The sequence below is a fragment of the Trichomycterus rosablanca genome, chromosome 3 (assembly GCF_030014385.1).
Source record: "Trichomycterus rosablanca isolate fTriRos1 chromosome 3, fTriRos1.hap1, whole genome shotgun sequence".
NCBI classification, from domain to species: domain Eukaryota; kingdom Metazoa; phylum Chordata; class Actinopteri; order Siluriformes; family Trichomycteridae; genus Trichomycterus; species Trichomycterus rosablanca.
In genome coordinates this window covers 53,574,120-53,588,686 of record NC_085990.1, presented here as the reverse complement: position 1 = coordinate 53,588,686, position 14,567 = coordinate 53,574,120, and the positions used below count along the sequence as shown (strand labels likewise).

The following is a 14,567-nucleotide window of genomic DNA, read 5'->3' as shown; positions in this document are numbered from 1 at the left end:
TGTTGTGCTGGTATGAGTGGATCAGACACAGCAGCGCTGCTGGAGTTTTTAAATACCGTGTCCACTCACTGTCCACTCTATTAGACACTCCTACCTAGTTGGTCCACCTTGTAGATGTAAAGTCAGAGACGATCGCTCATCTATTGCTGTTGTTTGAGTCGGTCATCTTCTAGACCTTCATCAGTGGTCACAGGACGCTGCCCACGGGGCGCTGTCGGCCGGATATTTTTGGTTGGTGGACTATTCTTGGTCCAGCAGTGACAGTGAGGTGTTTAAAAACTCCAGCAGCGCTGCTGTGTCTGATCCACTCATACCAGCACAACACACACTAACACACCACCACCATGTCAGTGTCACTGCAGTGCTGAGAATCATCCACCACCTCAATAATACCTGCTCTGTGGTGTTCCTGTGGGGGTCCTGACCATTGAAGAACAGGGTGAAACAGATGGACTACAGTCAGTAATTGTAGAACTACAAAGTGCTTCTATATGGTAAGTGGAGCTGATAACATGGACAGTGAGTGTAGAAACAAGTAGGTGGTTTTAATGTTATGGCTGATGGATGTACAGTATAAATACCATCTATGAAGCAAGAGACATATTTCTGAACAAACTACAGAAACAAGTACTGTTCTATTCCAAATATAGATATAATTGTTTATTATATTATAAACTCATCTAAACTGTGTGTTAGTTCTTAATCGTATGACAGTCTTGGAGTTTCAATCATTTCTGCAACTGTCTGTTGTGAGTAAATAAGGACGTACATTTGATTGAGTCTCAATATGTTTATTATAGGGTCTGTTTTTAAATCCAAAAATACACATAAAGCAACAGTCGCCTCACAGCAAGAAGGTCCTGGGTTCAAATCCCAGGTGGAGCAATCCGGGTCCTTTCTGTTCTCTAGCTATGGCAGTGGTAGCTCAGCGGTTAAGGTACTAGACTGATAGATTGACAAATTGCTGCTGTTGGGCCCCAGAGCAAGGTTCTCATCCCTTAATGGCTTGCATTGTATTTGGTCTTGCATAACTGTTTGAATAAGTTCTTGCCTACTAGTTAAAGAACCGGACAAGTAATCAAAAGGTCGCTGGGTTCAAGCCCCACCACTACCAGGTTGCCACTGTTGGGCCCTTGAATAAGGCCCTTAACCCTCAATTGCTCAGACTGTATACTGCCACAGTAATGTAAGTCGCTTTGGATAAAAGTGTCTGCTAAATGCAGGAAATGTGTGTGTGTGTGTGTGTGTGTGTGTCCTGTGATGGACTGGCGACCTGTCCGAGGTGTTTCCTTCCTTTCAACCAATGAATCAGAGCCACCGTGTCCCTGACCAGGATAAAGCGACAGTAAAACAGACAGTGAATAAATGAATCTCTGTGCCCATTGAACAGTAAAGTATGGAACACTGGTTGTTTGCCAAGTTAGGGACAAAAAAGGAAAATATCAGCTCTGCTACCAGCCGGACGGGCGCTTACACGGACGACGGTCGGCTAGTCCGAGAGTGGGAGTGTTGTAAGGGTTACGCATAACTGCTGCAGTTACGACCTCTGGTGGCTGATCGATGGTGCTGCACAGAGACGGGGGATAATGGTGATCAGTGCCTGACTCTCCATTAACGATACGGATCTCCATATGAACTCCATGTGAACCAACCATCCTGGACAGGTCCCAGTCCATCACAACATACACACACACACTGAGGGCAATTTAGTATCTACAGCCAATCTGAATGCATGTCTTTGTACTGTGGGAGGAAACCGGAGCACCCGGAGGAAACCCACATGGGCACAGGACTACTTCACCCGGGAATCGAACCCAGGACCTTCTTGCTGTGAGGCGACCCACCGATCCACCTGGAATAAATATTTACAGGACAGAAATAGAACCAGTTGCAGGAATTATTATCCACAAAACATATAAAATAAAAAAATAATAAATAAATAAAATAAGATACACACCCCCTACAGGAGCATGTGTAAAGGCAGAGCGAGGGATCAATCACACAAGCCGAGAGACGTGAGCGGAAGGACGGCGTACGTTAAAATCAGGGCGTGTAAATGTACTGTGTACGTAATGCTTTGTTACTTGCCTCCCACAGGGGCAGCGAAACAGGTGCCCACTCCCACGGCACACGCACACACCAGCAGGTCCTGCACGTGGGTGCTATTCTGGGCGGGGTTAAGAAAACAACACGTAGGCAGACACACACACACACACACACACACACAAACAGGAGAGTTAACACTCATACTATTAATACAGAGAGACACAACAGACAACAAGAGTGTGAGTCCGTGACCTGAGACAATACACAGAGGGGGACGGACAGGGGGAGAGACGGGGACAGACGTTTTCGACAGATGCACAGACAAATGTATAGTGTTACATGATCACTGATCTGAGAACAGCTTCGACTGTAACTCAGTAAGGACAACTGATCCTGAGTTTTAGTCCAGTCTGATCCCAGATCAGCAGCTACATGTTTTTTGTTGCTCTAGCATGAGCATGCTCATATCACACGCCAGGCTCATGCCAGTGCACGAGCACATGGTGGGTCGGACTCCGCTGGCGGCTTTACCTCGTACACCCCGGTGAAGAACGACATGAGTCGACTCAGCACGGCGGCACAGATGCTGGCGATGTGGACGAAGGGGCCCTGGAGTTCAGAAAAAGACACAGACACGGTATATGAGAGATAACAGATGCCTTACATTTGTTATCAGCTCCACTTACCATATAGAAGCACTTTGTAGTTCTACAATTACTGACTGTAGTCTATCTGTTTCACCCTGTTCTTCAATGGTCAGGACCCCCACAGAGCAGGTATTATTTAGGTGGTGGATGATTCTCAGCACTGCGGTGACACTGACATGTGGTGTGTTAGTGTGTGTTGTGCTGGTATGAGCAGTGCTGCTGGAGTTTTTAAATACCGTGTCCACTCACTGTCCACTCTATTAGACACTCCTACCTAGTCGGTCCACCTTGTAGATGTAAAGTCAGAGACGATCGCTCGTCTATTGCTGCTGTTTGAGTCGGTCATCTTCTAGACCTTCATCAGTGGTCACAGGACGCTGCCCACGGGGCGCTGTTGGCTGGATATTTTTGGTTGGTGGACTATTCTCAGTCCAGCAGTGAAAGTGAGGTGTTTAAAAACTCCAGCAGCGCTGCTGTGTCTGATCCACTCATACCAGCACAACACACACTAACACACCACCACCATGTCAGTGTCACTGCAGTGCTGAGAATGATCCACCACCTAAATAATACCTGCTCTGTGGTGGTCCTGTGGGGGTCCTGACCATTGAAGAACAGGGTGAAAGGGGGTAACAAAGCATGCAGAGAAACAGATGGACTACAGTCAGTAATTGTAGAACTACAAAGTGCTTCTATATGGTAAGTGGAGCTGATAAAATGGACAGTGAGTGTAGAAACAAGGAGGTGGTTTTAATGTTATATTTGATCGGTGTATAAGAGATAACAGAAGTCTTTCACCATCTACCGTACATAATATTGTAAACAGATGTTTGCACTCTGGAGAGGTCTCAAAGTCGATCAAAGGTTGGAAACCACTGTTGAACGTATGTGACCTTCGAGCCCTGAGATGGACCTGCATGCAAAATCTACTATTGTGATACAGCCATGTGGGCTCGAGAGAACTTTAGAAAACCATTGTCATTTAACACAGACCGCCACTGCATTGAGAAATGTAGCTTGAAACTGGATTACACAAGGAGAAAACCGTATATTAATTCCATGCAGATATGCCACCAAGTTCTCTGGGCACAAGGGCATTTCAGATGGACCAAAAGCCAGTGGAAACATGTCCATTGTGATTGTGATTCTAAGTTGTTCATACCAAAGACCAAAGTCACGTTTATATGTAAAGTGCTTTTTGCAAGACACTGTCTCAAAACAACCTTACAGCATCCAGGACCAACAGACCAAAAAAACTGTTTAGCAAACAGGACCAAAAAGGACCATCCAGACTGTTATCAGTGAGAGGTGCAAAAGCTAACATATCACTATGGTATGGGGGTGCATCAGTGCCCAAGGCATGGGTCATGTGTGACTTTACATTGTAACAGTATTTGACAGTGGGGCAGTGGAAGCTCATTGGTTAAGAGGACTAGTAATCAGAAGGTTATTGGTTCAAGCCCCACCATCACTGAGTTGCCACTGTTGGGTCCCTGAGCAAGGCTCCAAGAAAAATGGTGATTGGATTAGAAAAACAACTCACCTCCTTTCCCAAAGGCATGCCACTGCCCAGGCTGGCGGTCAGACCGATGACCTTAGCTATGAAGGCTTTGTGAGTCAGGTACTCCTTCAGCACCACACCACGCAGGATGGTCTTCAGCTCGGGGATACCAGAGCCTGGGATGAAGGAAGAAACAAAGGAACTAATCATAAACTACCAAACCAAAGTCGTAGCCATGAACTGACCACTGCGGGGGCAAATCTACCTGGGTGGGGGCCATTCTAAAACATTTTGTAGTTCTACAATTACTGACTGTAATCCATCTGTTTCTCTGCATGCTTTGTTACCCCCTTTCATGCTGTTCTTCAATGGTCAGGACCCCCACAGGACGCCCACAGAGCAGGTATTATTTAGGTGGTGGATGATTCTCAGCACTGCAGTGACACTGACATGGTGGTGGTGTGTTAGTGTGTGTTGTGCTGATATGAGTGGATCAGACACAGCAGCGCTGCTGGAGTTTTTAAACACCTCACTGTCACTGCTGGACTGAGAATAGTCCACCAAACAAAAATATCCAGCCAACAGCGCCCCGTGGGCAGCGTCCTGTGCCCACTGATGAAGGTCTAGAAGATGACCGACTCAAACAGCAGCAATAGATGAGCGATCGTCTCTGACTTTACATCTCCAAGGTGGACCGACTAGGTAGGAGTGTCTAATAGAGTGGACAGTGAGTGGACACGGTATTTAAAAACTCCAGCAGCGCTGCTGTGTCTGATCCACTCATACCAGCACAACACACACTAACACACCACCACCATGTCAGTGTCACTGCAGTGCTGAGAATGATCCACCACCTAAATAATACCTGCTCTGTGGTGGTCCTGTAGGGGTCCTAACCACTGAAGAACAGACTGAAACAGATGCACTACAGTCAGTAATTGTAGAACTACAAAGTGCTTCTATAGGGTAAGTGGAGCTGATAAAATGGACAGTGAGTGTAGAAACAAGTAGGTGGTTTTAATGTTATGGCTGATCGTTGTATATTGTGATTTTGGCCTTGCACCAAACTATAATATCTGAATCCGCCTGAGACAGTCTTTAAAAATAGTTATAATAATAAATTAAAATTTAACAAGATCGACGCTGACGGTTACAGAACGAGTTTAGACTCATCACATGATCTGAGGCGGATCACGTTAACTCGGCCGTTAAATCTATTTGTCGCCTAAACGTAATTTTAGAATTTATTTTCTTTTAAGGGTCTTCAAATGTCAGCTCGGGACTTCAGACTCTACCTTAGCAGGAACGTCTGAGTCCCACTTCACATCAGTGCAGATTTAAAAATCCATCAGAATGAATGCAGGACGTAGCATCACCTGTCAGAGACGTTTGTAGGCGTACCATGGAACGCGAGCTAAACAAACTCATACCGTTGTGGAGCCACCAGAAGCCGCTACAGTCACCTGTTGTACCAGTGTATGTATGATGAAGTGTGATACAGTGAGAGTAGAATGGAATAAAATAGAATTGCATAGAGCGCCTTTATATATATATATAATTATACAACAGTTAGTTCCGACCTTACAATCTGATTGGTTGAGAAGCGATTGGTTGAGAATATTGGTGATAACAGCATGGCCTTTTCACACCACAACTGTATTACTCCGCTGACGTGTTGCCAGTAACGACGAGCTTCATGCACACAAACGCGCACGCAGGCGACACCGACTTTATTCCTGATCGCGTTTTAAATCCGTTATCTGATATACAATCTAGTGCACTAAGTAGGGAACATAAATCCGTGATCTGATACACAATCTAGTGCACTAAGTAGGGAACATAAATCCGTGATCTGATATACAATCTAGTGCACTATGTAGGGAACATAAATCCGTGATCTGATACACAATCTAGTGCACTATGTAGGGAACATAAATCCGTGATCTGATACACAATCTAGTGCACTATGTAGGGAACATAAATCCGTGATCTGATACACAATCTAGTGCACTATGTAGGGAACATAAATCCGTGATCTGATATACAATCTAGTGCACTAAGTAGGGAACATAAATCCGTGATCTGATACATAATCTAGTGCACTATGTAGGGAACATTAATGTGTTTGTAAGGCAAGACAAGGCAAGTTTATTTGTATAGCACCTTTCATACACAGTGGCAATTCAAAGTGCTTTACATAAGGAAAAATTAAAAGCATTAAAACATTCCTGAGATCTAGAGCCTCAGAAAGACTTGTAACACGAACAGTTAGCTTAAAAGCCCAGTTAGCAGCTCCTAGTAGTTCTGTTATCACCCATAATCCTTTGGTGTGTGCGAGAGGTTTTTTATTTCTTTTTTACCCTTCGGAGGTTCTTGCCTTTTTCTTCTTGTTCTTCTTACCTCCCTGAAATGAGTTTTTGCAACTTGGGATGTTTGCTTTGTAGTGTTAAACTTTATATTCGTTGTGGAACTAGTTTTTGGCGGAAGGTTTTGTCAATATTAAAGCATATTTATTATGAAATTCAGGGCTTCTTTGATTTGTTTTCTTTCTTTATTTTGTAAAAACTGTTGTATAAAAGCAATAGAACACTCGAGGTCGTGTGTTATCGCCAATAACATCACGGCTCTGATGATCTATCTGCGACCAAATCACAGCCGTGATGTTATTCACAATAACACACGACCTCGAGTGTTCTATTGCTTAAATATACACCATGTCGCTTGTTTGGAAGCTGGGGTCATAGCACAGGGCTGGGATTCAAACTCACAATGTTTTAATTGACAGCCCAGAGTTCTACCCACTAGGCTAGATTATGTCCACATGTTCAAGTTTGACTTCAATTCACTTTTTCTCCCAATTTAGTCGTATCCAATTCCACTCCTGACTCAGGAGAGCTGTTATTAACCCACGCCCCCTCCGACACGTGTGCAGTACAGACCGCTCATTTTCACCTGCACCGTTTGGGTTCATACTGAGAGTCACGCACTGATCTCCATTATCCTCCGTCTCTGTGCAGCACCATCGATCAATCCTTGTCAGTCATTGTCCCCATAGGCGCCTGGCTGGCCTTTAGCAGAGCAGATCTGAGATTTACCCCTGCGCCACCCAAGACTGCACGTTCACCACATGACTGCTAATCGTTTTATATTTACAGTCTTCAAGCACTTACAGAAATTTGCTCTGGCCATGATGTCCATGTGCTGAGTCTTATTACAGAGGGGAGCTTGAGTTTGTTCTAAGAGACTTACAGTACTGTGACAGTATATCGTCTAAGCAATTGAGGGTTAAGGGCCTTGCTCAAGGGCCCAACAGTGGCAACCTGTCAGTAGTCAGATTGAACAAGTGACCTTTGGATTACTTGTCCAGTACTTGTCCAGTTGGTACGTTCCAACAACTTAAATATTAACTTAACCACCCCCCATCAGAGGAGCGATCACTCCTACTGGACAGTTAGATGTAAAGATGGAAGAGTAAACATCCAGTGAGAAGTAAAAGAAGTGTGATGTAAGGAGAGAGGTTTATTTAAAGCATTATTTTTATAAAAAGGAAAGGAAAGGTTATGGAGATGTACACACCTACAGCTTGTGGAGAGACCAGGTGACAAAACACCGAGGAGAAAACGATGAGAATGAGAGGATACGTGATCCAGGCCAGATACTGGAGCGGCACCTTCCCCTTTAACTCCACGTACATCCATTTATACGCTGTACAGAAACAGAAACTGAAATTAGCTCGGATGTAATACGAGTTCGGGATGAGGGGGGGGGGGGGGGGGGGGGGGGTCGAGGTGTTACGCACCTTGCAGGCTTTTGGCACTGGTGTAGTCCATGCTCCAGCTGACCAAAGCCATGGTGAGACCCAGCAGCACCAGGAAGATCCAGTCCTCCCCGAGCTTGGTCACGAGATATCTCTGAATCCGACCCAGACAGTCTGTACCCAACAAAGTAGTACAAATAATACAACATTACATTTAAAATAAAGAAACATGATTAGATAATGAGTTTAGACTCATCACACGATCTGGAGAGGCGGATCACGTTAACTCTGTTTGTCGCCTGAATATAATTTTAGAATTTATTTACAGAGTCTTTTAAGGGTCTTCAAATGTCAGCTCGGTACCTCAGACTCTACCCTAGCAAGACGGTTTGAGCACCACTTCACATCCGTGCAGATTTTAATACATCTTAATAAGCGTCTTAATAAGCGTCTCAATAAACGTCAACAAGAATTTGAATATATATTTGAAGAATTTAATAATTTTATGCGTATTGTGCTGTAGGTGGGTCATTATCCTAATACGCCGCTCACATATCTTATCATCATAAAATACATTTTATTTTTGGCCATGTGAGCTACAGACGAATGTCTAGGTCAAGCTCCTCATGCTAAGTCCACACTACACGACTGGATCTCTTGTAATCCTGGGTCGTTGTGGATCTCACACTACACGGGGGTCCGATACACCATCTACCATCAGGAGGAATCACAGACATGAGATCTGCCCCAAAACTACGTTGATGAATCTGGGTGAAGGAGTGGGTTTGGCTACGCGGCCAGCAGGGGGCGTCTGTTCTGTTCTGCAGAGAGAGTCGGAGGTAAATCAGTGTAACGTGGGTATGATGGTTTGGCGTGGACGATAAGTCACAGTTACTGTAAAGCTTGTGCGTGTGCCGATGTGTTCTGATTTACACTTCTTTCCCTGGGTTCCTTTAGCTCCGTATCCTGCGTTCTGATTGGCTGGAGCTCGGCGCAGCACTCACTGCCAATCACAACCTGATCGCAGCACTTTTCACACTCCAGATCCATCCATCAGCCAGCAGAGGTACCAGAGGAACCAATCCTGATCAGTCAGTGTCCCCATAGGCGAAGAGCAGACCTGAGATTTGACCATGCGAGCTTGAGATGTCGGCTTTCGATGTTTTGCTAGCGTGTTTTACCCCTACGCGGCCCAGGACTGGATGTTCACCACGTGACTGCTAATCAAACTGCTAATGATGACCATGAGTTTAGTCAGCGAGGGTAGCTTGGGTACATTTACATTTTTGGCATTTAGCAGACGCATTTATCCAAATTGTTGTTGTCTGAGCAATTGAGGGTTAAGGACCTTGCTCAAGGGTCCAATCAGTTTGAACCAGTGACCTTCAGATTACTAGTCCAGTACTTGTCCAGTTGGTACGTTCCAACAACTTAAGTATTAACTTAAATATTAACTTAACCAGACCCAACACTTTTCATACTCCAGATATCTAGCACGCTAGATATTTTCTTGAGTCGTTAAGCAGCTCACAGTCGATTTTCGAGTGTCAAATTAAAGCCGATTTGCCTCTGAGGTGCCACATCTGTCGGCAACCTGTCGTGTAGTGTGAACCAGGCGTACAGTTCTGTAAAACCAAACCCTGCTTATGCCTAGACTTTCGCTTGCCGACAGGTCGCCACTAGATGTGGCAGCTCGGGAGCAACTCGGCGTTCGCTCGGGGATCAAAACTCGGCTCTCGATCGCTGTGTGCGAACCGCTCGACGACTCGGTCCGAGCAGCTCGCCGAGCACTCACAAACCCAAGAAAAATATCCAGCATGTTAAATATCTGTACCTGTAGTGTGAAAGGTGGCAGCGAGTGCAATTTCGAACTGCAGCCAATGAGAACGCAGGATACGGGGTGAGGGGAACCCGGGGGGAGGAGGGTAAAAACATGGTACAGGGGCGTAATATAGTGTAGATCAGAATACATCAGCACACACACAAGCTTTACAGTATCTGTGACTTATTATCTACACTAAACCATCATACCCAGGCGGCATTGCAAACAATATTTATTAACCTCCAAGACGCCCCCTGCTGGTCGTGAAGCCAAATATGATTCAGATTAATCATATCCAAATCCACTCAGATTCATTTATTTTTCCTCTTTGTTAATACGCTACACATCATCTGTTTTATCACCGTATCGCTTTATCCTTGTGGGTCAGATTCATTGGGCAAAAGGCGGTCATTGCACAGGGGTGTGTCCATGTGGGTTACCTCCGGGTGCTCCGGTTTCCACACACAAGTCTGGATTAAGGACAACTGAAACTACTAGAAATTGTCTTAAGTGTGTGTTTGTGCCCCGTGATGGACTGGCAACTTGTTCCCTGCCTTTTGGCCAATGAATCTGACCTCCAGAGACCCTGACCAGGATAAAACAGTAGTAAAAGAGACGATAAATGAATTAATGATTGAACAGTGTAGTTGAGGACAGTCTCACCTTGGCATTTCGAATACGGGCGGTGTTTCTTTGTGGAGGAGGCGTGGCTGAACTCTGGCGTCATGGGTCCGCTTTCCAAGCTGGCGCGATGCTTTCTGCCGTAGCCTCTCCTGGTCGCCCTGGCATCGCCGCCGTGTCTCCTCGGCTTACTGCCGGTCAGCAGGTGCGTGGCCTCCCTCTTGGCGAAGGTACCCGGCTGCTCCCTGTACTCTCCATACAGCTGAGAGACAGGATGGGGGGGGGGACGGACGAGAGAGCAGAGCGGGGGTGTGAGGATGGGTCACCAAAACGGTTCGAAAACTTTTAAGATTCATTTAATTTCAAGACAAATGCGGTCATTAATCATTTTAGATGCACTCGACGTGCCGTGTTCCGGGCTAGGCTTATGTGTCTTCTATAAATCTGTTCTATATGGCCAAAAGTTTGTGGACACATGATAATGAGGTTGTCGGGCATCAGATACAAAGGTGAAGTTGCTCAAAGCGTTTATTTACCCTCACTTTGCTTTTTTGGAACCGTAACAGCCTCCATTTGTGCCCATTCAAGTAAAAAATCAAGTCAAGTTTAAGTACGACAGACCAAAAACCCCTCGTTGAGCAAGCCAAGGGCGACAGTGGTGGCCTGGAGATACTGGGGTTGCTCACAATCAGGGTTCCAATTCTTACAACAATAATCAATTGAGTTGAAGTCAGGCATCTTGTCCAGGTCGCTGGAGTTCCGCTACACCAACCGTGTCAACTCATGTGTACAGATTTCATTTTACATATTTTATTATATATTTTTATTCTATTTATACACCTACAAAGTAAAGTACAGTGATACTTTAACGTATCTGTCTGTCTGTCTATAATTTATCTGTCTGTCTGTCTATCTATCTATAATCTATCTATCTCTCTGTCTGTCTGTCTATCAATCAAGCTATCTGTCTGTCTGTCTATAATTTATCTGTCTGTCTGTCTATCTATCTATAATCTATCTATCTCTCTGTCTGTCTGTCTATCTATCTATAATCTATCTATCTGTCTGTCTGTCTGTCTGTCTGTCTATCTATCAATCAATCAAGCTATCTGTCTGTCTATAATTTATCTGTCTGTCTGTCTGTCTATCTATCTATCTATCTATCTATCTATCTATCTATCTATCTATCTATCTATCTATCTATCTATCTATCTATCTATCCATCTATCTGTTTATAATCTATATTTCTGTCGATCTATCTATAATCTTTATATACTGTATATATATCTCTATGCAGCACCATCGATCAGCCAGTAGAGGTCATAACTGCAGCAGTTATGATGAATCCCCTCTGGCGCTCCCACCCTCGGACGAGCCGATCATCGTCCGTATAGGCGTCCGGCCTGTCGGTAGCAGAACTGACGTGTGTGTGTGTGGCACTGATTCCTCTCCATACTCAACACATCTGTACATATATTAATAATAACTGGACAGATGTGCGGTTGGCTTTAAAGGAACCTGCCTGGGTGAGGATTCTTGTATTGGAATTAAAGTTTTGTGTTTCATTTAGTGTCAGATGGACAGAAGACTACAGGAACACGTCTCAAACAAGTCTTTAAACAAGAGCTGCAAGGTTATCGTTAGGCATTTGGGGCTCCAGTGTACCACAGTGGGAGCAATTCATCTCCACACAGCTTACACCTGGATCTAGGTGTGTGGGTGTTCTGTTTCAGTAAGTACAATGATTGTTTATGTCGTGTTCCCTCCGTGCTGTGCAGTACTGTTACATTTACATAAAGATCTCAAAACATTTGCTGTCACATGCAAATATTAGGGAAATCAGGAGGGGCCACACACACAACACACACACACACACACACACACACACACACACACACACACAACACAGGCGTTCCAGGCATATTTAACTGTATGTACACTTACACACCTAATCCACACACACACACACACACACACACACACATGTCCGTATAGACGCCCAGCCTGATGATTAAAACAACCTGATGATCATACCAAACACACACACATAAACACACTCCAAAAAAGTCAGGATGGGGGGCGTGCGTCGGGAACTGAGGACAGTAAATGTTGCTGCTCAACAGTCCGTGCTCGCCGTCGTCTGATTCTTCATGATGCGCCGGACAATTTTAATAGGAGACAGATCTGGACCGCAGGCAGGCCGGTCAAGCACACTGTCTACATCTGTGTCTACAAAGACATGCTGCTGTTGCTTCTGCTAAATGAAGCATGGACTTGAAAGATGTCGCCTTGATAAAATCCCAAAATACTCCTCTATGTCAGTGGTTCCTTCACACATATGCAAGTCCCCCATGCACCCCCATACCCTGACAGATGTTGACTTCTGCACCTTTCACTGATAACAGTCTGGATGGTCCTTTTTGTCTGTGGCACAAATAACTGACTGTCTTTCAGGTCATCCTAGCTCAAGTCTAGAGAACCCAAAAATCTGATGTACACCGGCCTCTTTGTATAATAGAGTTTTAGGTTGCATTTCTTAATGCAGTGGTGGACTGTGATCAACAACAACGGTTTTCTGAAGTACTCACAAACGCACATTGTTATATTTATCACAGCAGCATGACGGTTTCTTATGCAGTGCTGTCTGAGAGCTCAAAGGTCAAGCACATTCAGATTTCCTGAATCTTTTCACAATATTATGTACGGTAGATGGTGAAACACTATATTTGGCATTGAGAAATGTTCTTCCCTCCTGGAGTTTGGAACGCAGTGGTGAGCCACACCCCATCATTGCTTGGTGGATCCTTTTATACTCAATCATGAATCTCTCACCTGTTACCAGCTCACCTGCTTACTGAGGAACATCATTTTGTTTAACTCTTATTTTGTCCCTGTCTAATCTAGTCGTATCCAATCACCCTGATTGTGTTACGCCTCCCCTCTACCGATACAGCCCTCCACTGCTGACTGAGGAGAGCGAGACTGACACACGCCCCCTCCGACACGTGTTCAGTACCGACTGCATCTTTTCACCCGCACGAGGTGAGTTCATGTGCGGATCAGCTTTGTGTACGGAGAGCCACACCCTGATCAGCATTATTCCTCGACTCGACGAGCAGAGGTCGTAATTACACCAGTTATGAGGAGCCCAGAAAGCACCGAAACATGCTTCTATTTACAAAATACGATAAAGTTGATTAGTGAAAATACTTTCATCAGTTAAATAAAGATTCAGGAAAATTATCACATCACAGATTCTACTTTTAATTCACTGCCTTTTACAAAGCGTCCCAACTTTTGATGGTCCCAGCGGAATTTTGTATATTACATAGATTTAAAAGATTAAAGATTAAAAAGATGTATTTTTATTTTCAACACCAACATTACAACTCAATTTCTTAGTTCTTATATATTAACAATAAACACGAATGTTGAAAAAGTTTCATCACTTGTATATTGTGGTTATAAGCGGTGAGGGTGGAGAGGAGGAGGAATCGGGCGTGTCTGAGAGACGCTTATAGTCCTGATTTAGCTCCATCTGATTTACACCTTTCTGTTCTGTTTTATTGTGTTCGGTTCTGTTCTGTTTGGTTCTGTTTGGTTTGGTTCTCCTCGGTTCTGTTTTGTTTGGTTCTGTTTGGTTTGGTTCTCCTCGGTTCTGTTCTGTTTGGTTTTGTTTGGTTCTCCTCGGTTCTGTTCTGTTTGGTTCTGTTTGGTTTGGTTCTCCTCGGTTCTGTTCTGTTTGGTTCTGTTTGGTTTGGTTCTCTACGGTTCTGTTCTGTTTGGGTCTGTTTGGTTTGGTTCTCTTCGGTTCTGTTCTGTTCGGTTCTGTTCTGTTTGGTTCTGTTCTGTTCTGTTCGGTTCTGTTTGGTTCTGTTTGGTTCTGTTTGGTTCTGTTTGGTTTGGTTCTCTTCGGTTCCGTTCTTTTTGGTTCTGTTTGGTTTGGTTCTGTTTGGTTTGGTTCTCTTCAGTTCTGTTCTGTTCTGTTTGGTTATGTTTGGTTTGGTTCTCTTCGGTTCTGTTCTGTTTGGTTCTGTTCGGTTCTGTTCAGTAGTAATTGGTCGTGTCTGAGAGACACCGGATTTAGCTCCATCTGATTTACACCTTTTTGGTTCTGTTCTGTTTTATTGTGTTCTGTTTGGTTCTGTTTTATTGTGTTCTGTTTGGTTCTGT

General features: G+C 44.4%; 1 protein-coding gene across 1 annotated transcript in view; it reads right to left on the bottom strand.

Annotated features, from left to right (window-relative positions):
- The window catches only part of clcn1b (chloride channel, voltage-sensitive 1b), a 36,775-nt gene extending 26,179 nt beyond the window's left edge, over positions 1–10,596 (bottom strand). The window contains exons 1-6 of the mRNA XM_062991477.1: positions 10,437–10,596; positions 7,994–8,125; positions 7,771–7,899; positions 4,237–4,370; positions 2,578–2,655; positions 2,089–2,167 (exon numbers count right to left, since the gene is read on the bottom strand). Coding sequence (XP_062847547.1) covers positions 2,089–2,167; positions 2,578–2,655; positions 4,237–4,370; positions 7,771–7,899; positions 7,994–8,125; positions 10,437–10,500 — 616 coding nt within the window. The 5' untranslated portion in view covers positions 10,501–10,596. The remainder of the gene's footprint in view (positions 1–2,088; positions 2,168–2,577; positions 2,656–4,236; positions 4,371–7,770; positions 7,900–7,993; positions 8,126–10,436) is intronic.
- Positions 10,597–14,567: the final 3,971 nt, after the last annotated feature.